Source organism: Hyposmocoma kahamanoa, unplaced genomic scaffold, assembly GCF_003589595.1.
Source record: "Hyposmocoma kahamanoa isolate Upper Pololo Valley unplaced genomic scaffold, ASM358959v1 211, whole genome shotgun sequence".
In the NCBI taxonomy this organism is placed as follows: Eukaryota; Metazoa; Arthropoda; class Insecta; order Lepidoptera; family Cosmopterigidae; genus Hyposmocoma; species Hyposmocoma kahamanoa.
In genome coordinates this window covers 5,621,171-5,641,592 of record NW_020653732.1, presented here as the reverse complement: position 1 = coordinate 5,641,592, position 20,422 = coordinate 5,621,171, and the positions used below count along the sequence as shown (strand labels likewise).

At 36.3% G+C, this 20,422-nt stretch overlaps 1 protein-coding gene across 1 annotated transcript in view; it reads right to left on the bottom strand.

The window, feature by feature from the left end:
• Positions 1–463: 463 nt before the first annotated feature.
• LOC113227558 overlaps positions 464–20,422 on the bottom strand; it is an 89,697-nt gene continuing 69,738 nt past the window's right edge. Inside the window, exons 5-10 of the mRNA XM_026460509.1 lie at positions 9,662–9,840; positions 7,769–7,847; positions 7,155–7,297; positions 6,382–6,538; positions 3,715–3,846; positions 464–1,155 (exon numbers count right to left, since the gene is read on the bottom strand). Of these exons, the coding sequence (XP_026316294.1) occupies positions 958–1,155; positions 3,715–3,846; positions 6,382–6,538; positions 7,155–7,297; positions 7,769–7,847; positions 9,662–9,840 (888 nt within the window). The 3' untranslated portion in view covers positions 464–957. The remainder of the gene's footprint in view (positions 1,156–3,714; positions 3,847–6,381; positions 6,539–7,154; positions 7,298–7,768; positions 7,848–9,661; positions 9,841–20,422) is intronic.

Here is a 20,422-nt window from a genome sequence, read left to right as displayed (position 1 = left end):
TGATATAAAGTTATTTACAATATTACGTACGTAAGGCAACCTTTTAGTAGAAAACTATTAATAATAAAATAATAAAAGTTACAATTATTGCATTAATAAATGAGGACGGATATAATGCGCGAGTTATCACAATAATATTTAAAAAAATTCTCGAAAAATTTATGGGTTTCTTTATATTTGCCTATTCATAGTAACTGAAAGTACAGCAACTGCTAGGCGGTTGCTTATACGCATGACTTGTTCGTTCCGTCACTGAATATATACATATATATAAATAAAATATTTGCAACACATTAAAAATATTGAACACTCATATACGCCTGAGTACACACTACGGCGCAAACCCTAATTCTTGCATTTTGTTTTACTTGAATATTACAAGAATATAAAAAAAAAAACACTAATACATTGACTTACAATTATAGTCAATGCACTAATAGCTAAAAAAAAAACAAGATATCGCGGTCTATAGAAAACACCCATAAATTTTTCGAGTTGATAAGTACATAATAATATTATAAGTTTTTTATGGTACCGATTCTTAAAATTAAAGTGTATTGGTAAATCACTAAACTACCTAGGATTGACTTCGTTGTGGTATTGAACACAACAATTTAAAAACTTTTCTCTATAAATTGTACTTCTTATGTTTAAATTGTTCTTAAAAATATTTTTTTAAATGGCGGCAATAACCTTGTCCATGTACCACTTTTGGACCACGACTACTAATTATTTTTCTTACAATTTTCATTTAGCTTTATTTAAACAAATAATAATTTAAAAAATAGGAAAATTTTGATTATGATTTTTCGTAAAATTCGATGTATATGTTTTTTTATTTGTTTTAATGTTTTGGATTTTTAACTGATGCATTCAGTATAATATCTGATTCTAATTATTTCAACAATACATACATCACTAGCATATTGCAACTAGTACTAAATACCAGCTACTGATTTAACTAGTATGTGAATAACCGGTATTAGTATAAGGGCCGCTGTACAGTGAGCTGCCGGTGCGTGAGTACGTCTTAGGGTTCCGCCTGCGAGCCAAAATGAAGGCTATTGCTGCGATCACACAGATCATTAAAATAATACCAGCTACGCATATTCCGATGGCGAAGTTACGTTGTGATATGCAGATTTCGTCTTCTTTCTGTAACAAATGTATAAAATTAAATTAACATTACATTACATATATTTTTAAGAGTCGATACTACATCAGCTCGAATTCTAATTTTTCCCGTACTTATTCATTTTGCTTTGGACACTGGCTTTAAATCAGAATTTATTTTTTTACAAGTGACATTAAAACCATTTGAAAAATGTATATCGTATAGTATACATTCGTGTTCTATTTAGTTCAATTGATATAAAAAAAAATCGAGTTAAGTTCATGTTTTTTCTATCGTGAAAATTTTTAGGAAACGTGTTTTCTCACCGTATAGTAATCAGTGTATACCTATCCTCAATTTTACTATATGTATATTTTTTCCAAAGTGATCAATTCGACACTTTCTATGCTATGCGGAATCAATCAAAGCCTTTCAAAGGTTCTATAGACTCGTGGTGAGGACAAGATTATAATTGAGTACAAGACCGTAAGGGCAGCATTACGACTGCATTGCAATTAACCAAATTGTAGTTGAAATGCAGTTGAAGGCACGTGTGCTTATGTTCTAAAGTTGAAATAGGGTTTATTCATCGTCGTCAACCCATTTACACGACCCACTGCTGAGTACGGGTCTCCTCTCAGGCGAGGCCATAGTCTTGCCACGTTAGCCTAACGTGTGCTGGGGACTTTAGACGCCTTCCAAGGGTTGTGAACCTTTTTCGACGTGCAGGTTTCATTACGGTGTTTTAAACTAGTTCCTCTTGCACGATCTTAATAGTTCAAGAGTGTTTCCACTTCAGTGGGAATTAAGAAGTTCAATAGAAAGGGTGCGAATGGGACAATTATATCTTTTAAGTAGAAGTTCGAATGAGATGCACGACTGCCAGCGCGTTTAAGTCTTTAATACGTACACTCAACGACGTTTTTTGTTGTATTTCGATATCCAATGAACATTTCGCCGACTTTATTTGTTGGTCATTTTCAGTAATTTTTTTATGTTAGGGATGTGAGCCATATTTATATACTAATATTATGCTCCCCGAATTTTGTGAAAAAAAAATAAGGAAACAAAAAACAAACTTGGAAAAAAATACTAATATCAATTCAATAAAAAATTTTAATGCAATGAATAGCGATATCTCTAGCCAGGAGTGGTAGCTGTAAAAGTATCTAACTGGGTGACGAAATACTTAAGATTTCTCATAGATGGCGCTACGGCTAAAAAGTCGTTGAAAAAACCAAATACAAGGACACGACAACAAACAGAAAAATTCGGGAGGTCCGCTGGTTCATTCCATTGCTTATTGGGTATAATAGCGTCTGCTACGGTATGCTAGAAGGCGTCGGTTCGAAGGATTTTTTTCGAATGTTCGATCTTTGTATTAATAAATGTATTAACTACCTCCGTGGCTGAACGGTTACCATGCCGGACTGCCACGCAAAGGCCCAGGTTCGGTTCCCGGGCCGGGACAAATGTTTGTATGGCATACATAAAACAAAATAAAAACAGAACAGCCAAAAATTAAGCTAGCATAGTGTTCTTTGGAGGTATCGATCTGTCAGATTAAACAAATAGTACCGGTTCCGTACAAAATTCGATTTTGAAATATTTAATAAAGTTTACTATTGCCTAATAGCACACTAAACGAAGTAGAAGACCGAACCAGTTCAGTTGATCGATTGAACTAGATCGGATCGCTTACTTCAAAAGCCAAGCAGGCACAAATCTGCTGTGTGAATCCAGATTATTTCCACTAGTTCTAAGTCAAATGTTGACTATATAAGCAGAAATAGAGACGAAATAAGGGCCATCCGTACCCGGCAAACCGCGTTTGCGCTGAAGTCACAAATTAGAAAGCTAAAATAGTAGAACGCTAACAACTGACTTGTGTGTACATCTCCGTATATTCCAGAAATATTCTGTATTTGTTGTAATAAAGGTAATATCGCTAACAATGGGGGGCTGTTCCATTCGGTGGTGCGGGAGAAACAGCGAAATATTTAATTACAAAACAAACGGAATCACGTTTCATCGCTAATTAATTAAATATTAAATAGGTAATTTTTCCACTTTCGTCCATTATAGCAAAGCTCAAGTTAAACTGGTCAGTTTGAAGTGAAACAATTGACGACACCCGTCAATTGTTTCGAATTCGGGCTGGTCAATCGGAGGGCAGTTGTCATCGTAATGATTTGGCAGAATAGTTCTTAGTAGTAGTTAATTTTCAAACAAATTAAATGACATTTCGTCTCTATTTCTGTTTATACACTCGATGAAGTCAATTAATCTTTATTTCATAGATAAGCAAATTACACTCGAAATGGTCATACTGATTAAACTACTGGTCATTCGTAAGGTAGATTCCCTTTTTCTTTATTATTATTATTATTATTATTTTTATTCTTCTTCTGAATGAGCATGAAACTTTAGGCGTTGCTCTTCTGTTGTAGGTACAGTTCATTTGACAGAAATACTGGTATTTTTTCTCGCATTTGTTCTGTTAATAAGTAGACAGTTTTCTTCACAGAACTATTGAGAATTTTCTCTCGCACTAGTTTCATTATAAACATTGTGCAAAATAAGATCTCTACAGTACTGACCTTTTCGCTGGTGACGTCTTCGTTTTCAACGGAATCTGCCTCATTGACGTAGAGACCTGTGAACACCTCCACCTTAGCAGGAGATTCCTCGGCTTGTCGACGCAGCCGTTTGTGTTTATGGGCACATGGTTCCTGTAAAATCATTACTCACGTAAATATATTGGCATTGAAATCAGTTGCCCATAACCATGGGACTTGTAAAGGGCCCGAAATTTTGGTACAAATTATAGTTTTCCAAAGTGATCCCTAGCCTATTATGTTATCTATATATATAAACCACACTATATTTTTTTTTTTTCCTTGTGATTTTTTTGCGTTAAGTTAATATAAACAATAGGTACGTGTGTTCTATTGTTTTTTGTGGTGGTGGGCATTGATATTTTTTTATCTCGCCTAAGTGGGCGGCGAAACAAAAATTTTGGGAACCCATGGTTTATATGAAACAATACATGTACGCAATTTTGGTCCGTAGATTTATTTCCATCGAGTACATAACTAGAAGTAGAGACGAAATGTTTAATTTGTCTGAAAACTATTCTGCCATATCATTACGGTGACAACTGCGTTCCGATTGGCCAGCCCGAATTCGGAACAATTGACGGGTGTCCCTTACTTCGTCTTTATTTCTGGTTACATACTTGATGTTTCTTTCTAATGATAAAATTCCACAAAATGTGCATTAACGCAATAAAACAATCGTAAAGAAAATTTTCAATACTTTTTCAAAAAAACATAACGTTCATTTGATGCTACATTGACGTATAATTGTAATTTTGGCAAAATTTTATTAAGTATATTACACACTGTGTTAACATATTTAATTGAATTGTGCCAAAATTACAATTACGTCAATGTAGCATCAAATGAGCGATAAGGTGAGCCAAGAGAGACTTTACAATAAGCCTCGTGACCCGTGGCCCATAGAAGAGTGCATGTACGTAACGGCATATAGAATGGCAAAAGTTTTTTTAATAGTTATTTTTGATACAAGTGCGGCAAGTTAGTCATTATTGACGAGTCTCGAGGCTTCTTAAAATATTTTTTAATACAGTTGCTCATTGTATTTTTCGTTGCCATTGTACTTTGAATTTTTATCAGACAAAGTAATAAAATGAGTTTTTTTTAATACTGTTTTATTTTACTTTCAACGTAGTTTTTTCTATTTAAATATTAATTAAAACAAATTCAAAAGTTATTCAGATAAAAGCGACAATAGAAGTGCCAACAAATAAAAATGGCCCTTGACAAATCAAAACATCCATTTTGATTTTTAAATGTTTAGTCGGCTTTAGTCGGCATAATTGCATCTTTTTAATTTAGTGTGTGTGTTAAAAGTAAGATAGATGAATGACGTCCTTGCAAAAGCACGGACCTCCTCTGAGAAATTTTGGCCCATACCACACTGGTGTAATGCAAAACAAACAGTACTTATCAATTAAAAAAACAAGTTTCAATTTACAATCAGTGGCTAAGTATTTTACGTAAATAGAACGTCTGGCTTTTTTAAAAATTGGTTTTGCGGCTCTGGGTACTTTGTACTTTTGAGCCAATCGTCAAAATAATCACTACTGCTCTGTGTTGCCAAAGTAATGTTTATTAATCAGTCAGAATATTTCATGTAAATGTTCCATTCGTATAAATTCAAACTAGATTTGATTGAAGATCAATCCATCTACATCATGGTTATCAATAAGAAAATTACGTATAAAATAAAATAATGGCCAGGTTACGTGATTTATATATTATGTGGTCAATAAAACAACATTACCAGGCATGTTTGTTAATTAATGCACCATCTTTGAAATTGTTAATCTAACCAAGCAATTTACTTATTGCCAGTCATCACTTACGCTTTTCTCGTGTAACCGACCTTTAGTTTAGAGCAGAGGTTCTCAAACTTTATTATCTGACCCCCCCTTGCTTTTGTAGTGTTGAATTTTAACAAATTTAATTATCATACAAATGTATTTGATAGCCTGACACAGTGCTACTGAGAAACTTTATAATAAAAAAATATCGAATAAATATAACCGAATATCTTGTTTGTTGTGAAATGTTTTAAATACTTCATAGCTTATTTTTATGATATCAAGTGACCGGACTAACAAGTCGTGCGCTTAGTGATAAGAGACACGCCAGTCCACAGCAATTGCAATGCCATTCAGACCTTTAAATCGTAAATGTCTGAAGAGCACCGCCATTGTGCTTGTCACCCTGAGTCATAAATTGACAAGTCTCATGAGCTGTGTATGTTCGCCAGCACCATGACCCTTGAAACCGAAACGGAGCAGGTAATTTAGATATCTATTATAAGAAAGTACTTACATGGATATTAATCTGTGTAATATTGATTATTCCTTTCTATAAATATCTAAGTCAAGATTTTGGTCATGACCGGCCTACATGGGTTTCACTTTCGTGGAATCCCATTAACGTCTCGCGCAAGCCTTTTTTGTGAAACAAAAAACAAAATTCGAAGAAAACAAAAAAGAATTTTGTAAAAAATTAAAGAGTTAAAAAACAAAATAAAAATAGAGAAGGCTAAAAAATTAAGTTGACGTAGTTATTCATTGGAAGCATCGAAAAGTCTGTCAGTGTTAGACGCACTAAAACTAATTTACGTTTGGGTGCATCGTCTCCATTTTGTCACTATTATTCAATACTTACACAATCACTCTGATGATTCAAATCGCATAATATAACTTCACAAGTATAGTAAACACTGGCGGTGTAGGGGAACTTGTGAGCCGGGAACGCCACACGGGCTGATTGTTTGTCGCTGGCATACTGGAACATACCCATTATCTCGCCGTCTAATGGACACCTGGAAAGAAAAACCATCGATTTTAGTGTGACCGCATACGCTAGTATGCAAATTCAAATTCAAACCATCTTATTTAAACTACTACTTCATCTTTATCGAAACTAAACTTCTTTTGTTTCTGAAAAAAATGAGAATAAAAATTTCTTGAATAATTTTCGATTTATTTTCAGTTAATAAGGAACTATAATTGATTGACATAATGGACATAATTGAAAAACATCACGTTTGACTGTCTAAATAACTAACCTATATATGTAAGGAAATCTATTTTTTTTCGAAAGCCTCGTTTTTGCCGGGATTTTCAAGACCGCACCGAGTCTCGATTTTTGTTCCTCGGCACGCGAACATGCAGCGAGGTTGAAAGCCAAAGGCCAAAGAAAAGTACCTATGTAAATAAGTTAAAAACGAAACGCAAAGCTGGACTGAAATAAATAATATTTATTGTGTTACCAAATCAAGTTCAGCAAGTATAACAAAGTCATAAAGTTATTGCCTGATGATCACAACCCACCTTTAGAGATTGAGAAATAACACAGGACCCTTTTGAACACCGCAGTACCTATTATACTTATCAACAAGACTGAGAAGGAACAAAGGTAAACAAGAATAGTCATACCCATCATCAGCGATCAGACTCTGCTCAGCCCATCCCAAACCATCCCGTACGGAGCACTCAGAGACAAGGATCCCAAATTGCTTCTGTTTCTCCAAAGACACCACCAACGTCAGGGTGTCGCCAATCCTCACGTTAGACGCCACCTGGAAGAAGATAAACATCCTGATTGATGCAAGGTACGTCAAAAAAATGGATGGCGAGTCTCTAATATATATTAGATCAGCAATTTTCTAACTTTATACCGGTGTTCCGTATTACAGCGATACGAGCCTGTATTATAAGGTTTAGGTCACATAGGTTCATATTTGTCTGCAATGTTACCCGATGAAAATTGAAGAATTGTGGAAGATGGAACACGATTATCTAAAACTTCACTCTGATCCTAAAATATCCTGGTATATCGTTCAGATATTATCAGAAAACTGTAAAAAGTGCCAATCTTTAGTGTAAACAAAATGCTGGCATCAGAACACTATGGGATAATATAGTATGATGATATAATTATAGGCCTCTACTATATAGCACTAAAATTGTCAACGGTTGTCGATTGCAAAATCATTGCGTTTTCCATGTCTCGATTTCTTTCGTAGTAGATCTTGGGCTTTAATACAAACCTCTTTATTCTCGGGGTCCCCTTTGTAAATTTTCATCGTGACGGACGGCAGTAGCCCTGATTCTTCGTCGTATTCGTCACTGGGAACAAAAACAGAACTCTATGAGCATTATACGGTCTTTCTGAACAATTGTAGGCAGTCGTCTGCTCTCGTCGTCTTTTATCCAAAAGAAAGTCTAATTTCGGATTTCTGCCAATCTAGTGAGTCTGTCTTTGTGACCTGTAAGTTCGCTGGTCATACACGGAGGCTGGGCGCGACAAGCATAATCATAAAACAAGACTTGTATACTTAATATGGTCTAAATAAATGTGTATTAATATATTTTGTGAATGGCATTTCTACGCATTATAAAAATCTGAGACAATTTTTTTTTGTATAAAACCTATTTGTTTTTACATTGGTCAGCTGTGAACACGGGACCTGTAAAAAACCAGTAATATTGGCTTGTTTGCAAACACAAATATTTGCGATTCTAAATCAGAAATTATTGTTGGAACTTCCTTGGTGACATCAGCAAGCATGTTAGTAATTCAGCCAGTGTAGCGAAGGCCATAGAATAGTTGTAATATTATTTAATGAATTTTTTTGCTCGAAGCAGTAACAAAACGTTTGCTATAGTGCATTTGTCTTTGATTGAACCAGCATTTCGAGATCCTATATAGATAGGATAGATCTGGCAGCTACAGTCAGTCATTGAGAAGGACGGATATTATAATGCTTGCCACTGTGGTTAAAGGGTTTAGCTAGGAAGGCGTAAGGTACTCGTCGATTATTAGTTAGAAGTACAGGAAAGGAAAGTACGTAACGTAGTGCGGGGAGGCTCCTTTCGTGCACCTCTGTTTTATTTACTTCTTTGTATTCAGGTTACAAAGGCCCATAAATACATGCTTTATAGACTAACATACATTATATAAATATATATATAAAATACAATAAAACACTAATGTCTAATTATTATTTACACGTATTGTTTGCGACGTGTGACGCAACGTGGGTGTCCGGTAGCCGGCCTGGGAAACGCCGTACTATAAAACTTTTTTTTTTACGATACTTAGTGATGGGATGAACAAGTCGTGCGCCTGATGGTAAACGACACGTCTATACATAACGCACTCGCAAAGTCGGAGGTGCACTGCCTCTGCGCCCATCACGCTGAGACATAAGTTGAAAAGTCCCATGTACCTGTAATTTCACAAGCACCATTACCCTTAAAAACCGGAGCGCAGAAATGCTCACATTTCTGCTTGGCGCCAGAAATAGGTAAGGTAGTCATACTTCCCTGGACGAACTCTTTCAAGGGGCTCTACTGCTACTGCTACTCATCTTCATGAACGTCGACAGATGTTGAGTTGGTACTCTCTCCACAAATTAATTAAAATATATTAGCATTGGCTTTCACCCGTATATACTCCTCAATATCGGCAGACTTTTTGGAGCAATGAAGCCGTGACACATATAACAACGTCGTCGATATCGCTGGACGCAGTAAATTTTGGTCAAGTACCTAAGTTTCCTTACTGGCACCTGAAGTAGTACTCTCGGCTATGGCATGTAACCAGCTTTAAGTGGACCTAACCAGATACTTACTTAGTAACATCGGTGAGAGAGTTGGTGAGTCGGTCAGCGTAAGGTCGATACACGTGGAAGTTGGTCAGATCACGTCGCCTGTACCGACATCTGACGTGGTACCTTCGGCCCTGGTATGGCACCAGCTTTAAATGAGTCTAACCTGATACTCACTTAGTAACATCGGTGAGAGAGTTGGTGAGCCGGTCAGCGTAAGGTCGATACACGTGGAAGTTGGTTAGATCACGTCGCCTGTACCGACATCTGACGTGGTACCCTCGGCCATGGCGTGGCACCAGCTTTAAGTGGGCTTAACCTGATACTCACTTAGTAACATCGGTGAGGGAGTTGGTGAGCCGGTCCGCATGAGGGCGATACACGTGGAAGTTGGTCAGATCACGTCGCCTGTACCGACATCGGACGTGGTACCCTCGGCCCTGGCCAGTGACCAGCTTCAGGTGGGGTTGGACTATTATGTTGTTGAAGTACTCTACTGTGCCATCGTCCTGGAAAGAAGGAAATAACTTTTTATTAAAGGCAACTAATGTTAAATAACGTACTGGAAGATTTTTCAAATTATTTAACTTTCTGTTCAATAAAAACAAAGCACAGATATTTATAATACTATACTAGTACAGATATCCAATCTCATACAAAGAAATGTGGCACCTCCTAACTCTGCTTCTTCGGACACTTGGTACCAACTAAAACCGCAATGCAATGGTAATAATATTCGAAGAGGCCAACAGATGGATACCATGTAATAAAATCGCAAGGAAACCGAGTCAGTTACTTTGATATTTTAAAATAAAAGTCGGTGCTTACTTAGTTTCGAGAATCTATTACAATCGATTGCAAACTATTAAATTAAAAATATACTTTTTGATAGGAAATGAAACAATTTTTCCAGATTTGAATCGCGTATATTTGTTTTTTCAAACAAACCCCACGGTCACGGTTGACTGAGGTGGTACAGTCATCAAGCAGTGTCTAATATTAATGCAACCCTATTTTTCTCTTTAGTTACAAAAGTTATTAATTTAAATACCTTATTTTTAATTTTATAAAGAGTATTCCATTCCAAATTATTTTATTTTAACAATATAAATTTTTATTAAGTTAAATTTATTATTAATTAATAATGGAAATTAGAATAAATTAAAACATTAATTAGTACTGCAGTCTTATGTCTGTTAGTCTTATGTGTTGGGATTTTTCATCAGAAGAAATACTGGATCCCAAAATGCTGGCGGAGAAACCATCTTCCCTGTTGAAATTAGGATGCTTTTTAATTTTGATGGTCTCTCGCAGCATCCTGGGTAAATAACGGGCTTCTTTTACAAGGACCTGGGTTTGTCAAACTTCATTGAGTGTGTAGGTTTATGACATGCTAAAACATGCTAAACCGAAACGTCGCTTTGTTTGAAAAAACAAATATACGCGATTTAAATCCGGAAAAATAGTTTCATTTCCTATGTGTAACAATCGCGAAAACCTAAGAACTCGATATATACTTTTTGATTTATTAGTTTACAATAAATTGTAATAGAGGTTTCATAACGGGGATTTCTAAAAAGTTCTCAAAACGTTACAAAGAAACCATATTAAGGATTCCAGTCATCGAACGTGTTCCTTCCGTGTACTGCGCAAGTGGTACACGCATCGAAGTCACGAAGGACATGACGTTATGGCGCTCGTGACGTCACATCCGTCCGCTCCCCTATTGTGTCGGACATTCCAGGTAATGCAGACAAGGGGTCATTGTCGCAAAACGGGAATCAATCTCCATCAGGTAGACCAAGTCGTACTGTTAAATGTATTACGTAACTCGGTATTTCGGGAAAGAAAGGATGTGAAAGTTAATTTATTCAAATTTTTTATTTAAAATTTGTTGTTGATATAGTTGAATGAGTCCTCGCCAATGATACACCTTCACGGGCGTGTCTGGCGGACTCGGACTTAGGTATCGACTCGCTTGTGCTTGTGGTTAGCTGTAGGGATGAACACGTTCGTCTGCCTCGTAGCAAGTGGCCGGGACGTTTGTCCCGTGCGCAGCTAGCGCGTCTTAATAGCGGCATGCTCTTTAAGTCGGCAGCTACGTCCGCATTGCTACCGGCATCTCCAGCACTAGCTCGGAGAGCTGGTAGAGGATGAGCTAGACGTACTCCGGTCCTGGAGAAACGCCGTTCATTCGGCGTCGGGAAGTGAGCGTATCTTACAGCTCCGCCACCAATGAGGAGATTTGGTAGTCTACTTAGAGTCGACGGCTCAGCGGTGGCAACCGTTAGTCGCGCAGAGTGCAATAGGAAGTGAATGTGCCTACAGCTCCGGTACCTATCTGGAAAATAGGGAGGATACTTTATGTGCACCCGGGGCGGCTCACTTTTTTTTTTTTTTTTTATAATACCAAGTGACGGGATGAACAAGTCGTGAGCCTGGTAGTAAGCTACACGCATGCCCATAACAGACAAGACATAAGACACTAGCCTTACAAAGAACCGAATAAAGTCCGTGCAAACAGGCTGATCTGGAGTGTGGATCTGACAGAGAGTGCGGGCTTCATTACATAGGTGTGCATATAGTGCCCTTCCCGATTAACCTTTTAACCGCCACTGGCAAAAACTAGTTTCGTTCCTTAGACGCCGATCCTTATAGTGATGTGCCGTGTTATGAATTTCCACCTTATATTAATTCCGTTCTCCTAAATCATAAAATGCAACTATGAATCCATACTTAACTAGAATATACAAATAACACAAGGAATATATATAAGGAATATATCTTAAGGCGTCATTGGCGCATCAGCCAAGTTTATGTAAGACTCTTTAAAGCGTTTACGGCGGTCAAAGGGTTAACCAAGAGGTTGATAGAGAGGGTAACTATAAACAAAACTTATATAGAAAAGATATGGGGCTGTACTCCCTCAGACAGCCATGTCAATGGGACGTGCAAAGAACCTAAATTGGTATTTTGTTTGAAAAAACAAATACCGTCATTTAGATCCGGGTAAAAATAATTTTCAATGTGCAACAATCGCAAAAAAACTAAAACTTCTTGATAATATGATAAAATGATTAGATAAGTAAACTAAAGTTTCGTAACACACTGACAATGCATTCACTTTTAACTGTGATAGTTGTTACTTCCACTGATTAGAGCGGTTTTATTTACAAAGTGAACCACCATTCTTTATGATGTAATTTCCGTGTGAGAGCATTATAGAACGCTAAAAGGTGAAAGAATGTTTGGTTACATTGTTAACACGTAGAAGTGGAACGGTTGAGATCAGTAAAATTCATACAAAACGGCACTGTGGGTTCAATATATGTAAGCCGCCTTCAATATAAGTCTGTACGTCGTAGCAGTACTTCGAAGGGTAAGTAACTTATGTCTCAAGGTGACAGGAGCAGTGGCAGTGTCCGTCAGACCTTTGCGATTTAAAGCTCTGAGTGCCCTGCAACTGCTATGGACAACCTAACCTAAGACGCATGACTTGTTCGTTCTACTTGGTATTATTATAAAAAAAGTAAGTAGCTAAAGCACTTGTGTTATGAAAATCGAAAACAACGACGGTATCACAAACACCAAGACCCTGGACAATATAGAAAAGTTAGTTTTCTATCCGGCCTGGGATCGAACCTGAGACCTTAGAGATGGCGATATCATGAAAACCGGTGTGCTTGCCATGATTGAATGGAGGCCGTCGAAATCGTCGAATAATTATTATTTTACTTCTTTACTGTATTCCCTTAATTTCATTTCCTTTTTGCTTAGTGGTATAATAATTCCTTTGTTAATTTATTTTTTAATACAGTTGCTCAAAACGTGGTATTTTTCGTACAGTACAAATCGTGCCGAAAGTTGGAATTTTCGCACTAGTGCTTTTTACTTTTCCATTTTTTTTTAATTTACTGTTGTTTCAAATCTTAAGCACAGAACTAAAGAAGTTGTATATTTATTTAATATTTATGTGCTTTGTGACGTAAGTCATTCGTCATTAAAACTTATATTTATTTACAAATACTATATAATGAACGTATCGAGTGGAGGTCCACAGTCTCTGCCTACCCCTGAATGGGTGACAGGCGAGATTTTTATGTATATATTTGTTCTATGTATTACAGATAAATTGTATCTCACTACCGTGCACGGGTTCCTAAAGAAGTTTAAAGAAAAGTACCATGACTTCATAATAAGAAAAGTGGTTACAGACCGATATTACAGAAAATAAACAAAAACAGCACGTTAGAACTAGACTTCCATACACTTTTAACTAATGGTTGCAGTGGTTGTATTTCATTATTTTAATTTAGTAGCAGAAAATGAGTTTTGTTTAAATACTGTTTTATTTTACTTTCAATGTAGTTTTTTCGCAAATGTATTAAAAAACGTCGTTTGATACACGTGCGGATTTGTCATTTTCACTTGTCTCGCGTCTTGACCCTCGCCTCTGGCTCGGGCCAAGAAGCCTTGAGACTCGTGAATAATGACTAACTTTCCGCACTTATATCAAAAATAACTATATTATTATTATTATTTATAATGTGTTTTATTGTCCTACAAAAGTATATAAGTAACCTTATTATTATATAATAATTTTTAAGTATGTTTACTTTATGGTGAGTAATAGTGTATTTATTGATTTTTATGTAAAATAGGGTTACACACATTATGTCAATAACGCCTTTATTTCTGGCAGCATTTTGCATTTTTTTTCACCAACACGGAACAGTTCCAAATTATTTTTTTCCTAAAGTTCTCCTAGCCTTTCCCTGGATTCTTCAAATATTGTCATTTTTTTCTTTCATGGAGTCTAGATTTTTTTAGAACTTGAGACAACCTAGTCTCAGGTCTCAAAGTAAGAAATTCCCTATACTATGAGTATCTACTAGATCAATGGAATTCGCTCTGGGGCACTTCTTAGAACACCCAGATCAGAGACAAATTTTGAAAAGTTAATTTCCAATTTGGTCTTACCGGGAATCGTACCCGAGACCTCCGCATCCAGCGCCCACAGTATAAACCGTTGGGCCTCCGGTATCTATCAGGAGGGTGTATTGTAATAAAAGCCTATTTCGTCTTCTGTCTGTATGAATTTTCTGACAATTCGGCATGTATTTAAAACTAGATGGTGCCCTCGAGTAGCCTACAGTGCTAAACAAATTTTCATAGTTTTATTGGATCTCCATACAAAATTTCTTACCCCGTTGCACCCCCTTTGAGATTCATTTTTGTTACAAAAAATAGCCTATGCTCTTCTCCTTTTTTATTTTTTTTTGACAGGGGAAATGCTTTATGCATACCTTCGAGTCTGGGAAGGGTCGAGGGTTATGTGGGACTGACCCTCCGATGGAGGGCATACCAACTAAAAACCCCCAGGTATACCCTCTTGGCCGGATGTTGTGGGCGCTGTGGGATCCCGCAAATTTACCGCTACGACGCCTCCGACCACTTTGGCTTCTGTCAAAGTTCCCGCGCTAAAGAGTGGAGGGGATGTTTGAACCCCCCAGAAGCCAATGCCCTTCTCCTAGGTCCCATCCATCTCCATATCAAAATTCATCAAAATTGGTTCTGCGGCTTAGGCGGAACTTACTTTTGGATAATAATATAGTCTTTTGTAAGAAAATGTATACGGTTATTATTATTATAAAAGTACAGTTACGACATTTCACAGTTAACCTTGATGTGGTGTTGGTTTTTTATAATGTTATGTAAAAAAAGGTATGAATTGGTATCGGTTTGCGTAACTCAAATTTAATTCAAGTTACTCCATTTGTTTCGGATTTGTTTCGGAATCAATATGAATTGGACAGAATTTCATTCAAATGTGGAGTTCTCCTAAATTTGCGCATTATATAGAGTACACACGGCCACTTTTAGCAGCGATGCAAATGCGCGTTCGTGAATCGCGCGATTGCATCGCTACACTTGCGACTTATAGGCGATTCCATCGCTACACTTGTGACTTATGGGCGATTGAATCGCTACACTTGCGCCTTATAGGCGATTGTATCGCTACACTTACGACTTATATTCGATTGCATCGCTACACTTGCGACTTATAGGCGATTGCATCGTTACACTTGCGACTTATAGGCGATTGCATCGATACAAACGCGCGATTGCATCGCTATGAATCACAAGTGCAGCGATGCAATCGCGTGTTTGTATTGATGCATCGCGTTTACATCGCGTTTGCATCGCTGCTAAAAGTGCCGTGTATAAACGCTCATACACGCATTTCGACTAATGTTATGGAAGTAGACCAAGGTTCGTTAACACTCAGGTCATGTCGTTTGAGTATGACAATTAGATTAGGTAGTCATAACACTATTAACGCCAAGTCTGCTTAGACTGGTCAGAGATAGCTTCTTATCCATGCCATAGTCATATTTATAATAATAATCGAAATAGTATCGATCTATGAAATATTGTATATCATCGGGGTAGTGCAATTACGCGTAACTAGCATTTGATCATGCGTCTCCATTCAGGTAATTTTAATAACCTAAAATTGTCGCCACAAAAATATTAGTTATAATTTTAATTAATGGCAATTATTACTACAATAGGGCTTGAGTTTCATGATAATCTGAAGATAACAGCCAATTCTTAATTTTTAATTTAGCTTCGCCAGCACTACCAATTGTTTCTTGTGTAGAGTATTCGATAATTGTCCATCGCCGCCGTGTGGAACGTATGTGATCGGCGGAAATTGTGAATGCGCTGGGAGCTGTTTCGCATGTTTTCCTCGAGCATTTGTAGATAATTAGTGGAGTAATTCGTTAGATGTTAGGATTTTTTTAAAAGCGGTCGCGCCATTGCGGTATCTAATTTGAAGCCGATCAAAAATATCTCTTTTTTTATCAAATAATTGTGCATTTGACGATGAGATCGATGATGTGACATGCACAACTAAATAATGCCTATTCAATCTCGCCTTGAAAATGCTTGTTATAGTGTTCGGGGAATAAGTCTGCAGGTAGCGAATTCTTCTCCCTATCCGTGTGCCATATAAATCTAGATACGTAACGTTTCGTGCGAATCCTTGGAATATCCTCAACAAAGGGGTGGACCTCCAGCCTTTGCCTAGCACCCTGATAATGGAAAGGGGAAAGCGGAATTAAATTACGAAATTGTATTGCATCGTCATAGCATGTCATTGGTTGTTATATTGAGTGAACCACGCCCGTGTTGGAAATTTTAGCAATTCATTTGGTCTGGAATTCCCTATAGGTGCTGTGCGTAACAATGACCGCATTTATTCTTAGAATAAATTTAAGAAAGATTTTCTAAATTGGCAACAAGCGTATAAAAAAGTGTAACGTATAAAGCGTCGTTTTCTCTTAGTTTTAAAGATTACAACGATTAAAAACACTAGAGGAGATTCGTGTGCAGCCATCCGAAAGACGTATAATTATATCTGAATTAGGTAGCTCACACAACTGATATGCTGAATTCTCATAGATTCAATTAACTATAATTTTGCTTCTGGCGTTGGTTTTCAGAAAATCGACAGGGGACTGTAATTGACGATCGCAACGGTCTAGTGGTTTGATTTTAGCCATGATTAGATTCCGGGTTCTAATACCGGTATTTTCAAATTAGGATAACTTTTTTAAATTGCTCCTGTTCAGGTACTCATAGCAGCTGTAGTAGCAGAAGATTCTTGTGAAAGAGTTCGTCCAAAGAAGTACTGCCACTTTATTTATTTCTGCCGCCAAGCGGTAATGTGAGCATTACTGGTTTTCAGTTTATTACAGGCACATGGAGCTTGTCAACTTATGTCTCAGGGTGATGACGGGCTTAGTGGCAGTGCCTTTCAGATCTTCGCGATTTAAAGCTCTGCAGCTGTCACGGATAGGTGTGTCGTTTACCGCCGGGCGCAAGACTTGTTTGTCCAAGCCGTGACGCAGTAAAAATCACATTACTGCTTGGCGGCAGAAATAGGTAAGGTGGCAATACAATTCTGGACGAAGTGTTTCACAAGGAGCTCTTTTGCTATAGAAATAGTGGTTTTTTTAAATTTCAATTTAAGTTTCATCTATAAGTACTATCAATCTTATAAAATGTAATGTAATGTAATGGAGTATAATGCAGTATAAGGTAATGCAATTTATAGGTAACCTTATCAGTAGTCTGAAATGACATTTATCAGCAAAAACCTTTGCTCGAATTTCATACATCGAAAGTAATTTTGGAGAAAAATGTTTTTTCTTTTAAATTTAACTTAACCTAACCTAACCGAACCTAATCGTGTCTTTGTGATACACATCCTGAAAGAACAACTGTTTCATTATAATTTGGTTTTCGGTGTAATGAAAATTCGAACAATCGTATTTCGGAAAAAAAAGGTCGTTTTGTGATAGGTTACCCCATTTATTCTACTTTTAAAATGTGGTCTCATAGTCAAATTATTTTACAAACAAACTAAAGAATGGATTCTCTATATTGTACAATAGTACAATCGACTCGAAAGGAGAAGGGTCTAAGTTCGACTGTATTTTTTTGTGTGTATGTTACACGATTATATTTTGAGAACCGATTTCGATAATTTTTTTTTTGTTGGAAAGTGTGTACCTGGTGGTGGTCCCATTTGAATTTGAAGATAATATTCCATCTCTAAGGGGGCAAACTAGAGGATAAATCCGGTTTTGCGCACTTTCAGGTAACCGATTTCAACAAAACTTGGCATATAAATGGCGAATTTTTGAGGTCGTTTTTTTTTTAATAAAAAAGTTACAATTATGTAATATATCGACACTGGAAAGGTAAAACGACTAACGTACATTTGGATAATATAAAATTAGAGGGATTTAAAGTATTTTACCGTTACCTTTACAGGCATCACAACTGACGCAGATGTCGCTTTTCGTTTAAATGCATTTGTTGAGATTTGTTTCTTGTGAAATAACTCCATTAGTTTTGTTATGATTATGAATATAGTAATTGTATTCATATTTTTTTTCGAAAAAAGAATACTTTAAATCGCTTTCCTGTAATATTTTGCAAATGCACGTTAGGCGTTTTTACATTTTCAGTGTCGATGTGTCCCGTACAACACACCTTTCATTTCTACGAGTCATGATTTCGACAAGGTCGTTGTAAAGGCCACCTGTCTTTCTCCGAACTTATTATTACAACTCGGATACGTATCTAGAACAGATATTATTATATTCTATTGTAAGTTTAATGGAGTTTCTAACTTTCATAAATGAGGTCATGCGCACACGTACTGCAAATTATATAATGAACGAGAAATGTGGTCATTGGTTCAGTGAATCAATCCATATAGGTTTTATCTGGAAGTTGTCGCTATTGTTCGCGATTTTATCAACTGATGGGCGCTATATTTTTAACCGACTCCAAAAAAGGAGGAGGTTTTCAATTATTCTGTATTTTTTTGGTATGCATATTATGCGATTACACGGGTATTTGTGAAAAGATTTTGATGATTCTTTTTTGTTGGAAAGAGGGTACCTAAAATAATAATCGCCATGTCAGTCACTCGATAAGTTAATATGACACTAATTGAATAAATCTAAGTATTTAGATAGTTTTAATAATTTAATGTTTTTGATATTGTTTTTTTTAATTATTACATTTTTTTTATTGTACACGTAAGCCCGTTATTACAATTATTTTGTCCTGTATTTAGGTCTGCAGGAAGAAATTTCTGTTAGAAATAAGCAGTACCTTTTGTTTGTGTTTTCCTTTTATTTAATGTAATTTTGTTTTTACTTTCTGTACAATAAACAATTAAATAAATAAATAAATAATTTGAGACAAAAATTATGACACTCAATAATTTGAACCAGAAACTAAAATAGCAATGTTGTGTGGCTGTATCGTAGAAGAAATTCAATATTTTACTATTCTGCAACGTTGCAAGTCACAAAAACGAGTTGGAGATTTAGCATATGGACAAAAAAGATTCCTAAGCTTTGATTTTGTTCCCAATGAAACTCTCTCTTAAAGACATTGACTTACATTAAAGATAAATTTTTACATAGACTGAATAAGTTTATTTCATTTGCCATTCTCTATAGTTTTGTATTTGTGGTAACACTGTGTTCTGTCATGGCGATTTTTGTATTCATAAATAGAAAAATCTCAATTTTTAATTAAATTTAAAAGCCTATTTCTGCCGCCAAGCAGTAATGTCAGCATTACTGTGTTCTGGTTTTGAAGGGTAAGGTTGCTGGTGAAATTACAGGCACTTGTCAACTTTTGTCTCAGGGTGACGGGCGCAAGGGAAGTGCCCCTAAGAACTTTGCAATTTAAAGCTCTGAGTGGCACTGTAGCCACTGTAGTGTTATGGACAGGCGTGTAGCTTACCATCAGGCGCACGACTTGTTCGTCCGGTCAGATGATGTTATAAAAAAAATTAAATAAATAAAAATGTCATGCAAGTTGGCTCTACTGGCGATAGCATGACCGTTGCGCATTGTAATGATAACGGTTCCGCGTAGTCCATAATCACAAAAGAAAAGACTGTACTCTCGCGAGTTTTGTCTATTTGTACTCGTGCTAAATATGTACTTCAGCGAAGCTTCCTTGGCATGTAGATAGTAACACACGGAATTACTCGACAGCTCATCACCGGTATGCAAAACATTAGAAACTTGTAAAAATTACCTACGATTATTATCATTAAAAATGCAATCTTGGCGTGATAAAGCCGCAACTGCAAAATGATACCTTTTCAAGAGATACGTTTAAAGATTTTACGAACGAAATTAGTTGTAAACGTTTTATGCTTAAATAGGAGAGTTATAAAATGTCACATATACATAATTTGTTTCACATAATTCGTAATGATTTTTATGACTTTCACGTGATAAAAGCATTTCTAACTTAATATTATGATCACATGTGACTTTATTATTATATATTATAATTTATTTGTTGGTTATATAGCAAGCTACAAAAGGCAACATATTATTAAGAAACTCAAAATGTAATATACTTTCAACTTAAAATTAAGTGCGTGTTTAATAAAAACTGTAACTACAAAAACCCGATTATCTTTTCCTTTTTCTGGCTTTATTATACCAAACGTACGTATCCTACAGATCATGACGAAAC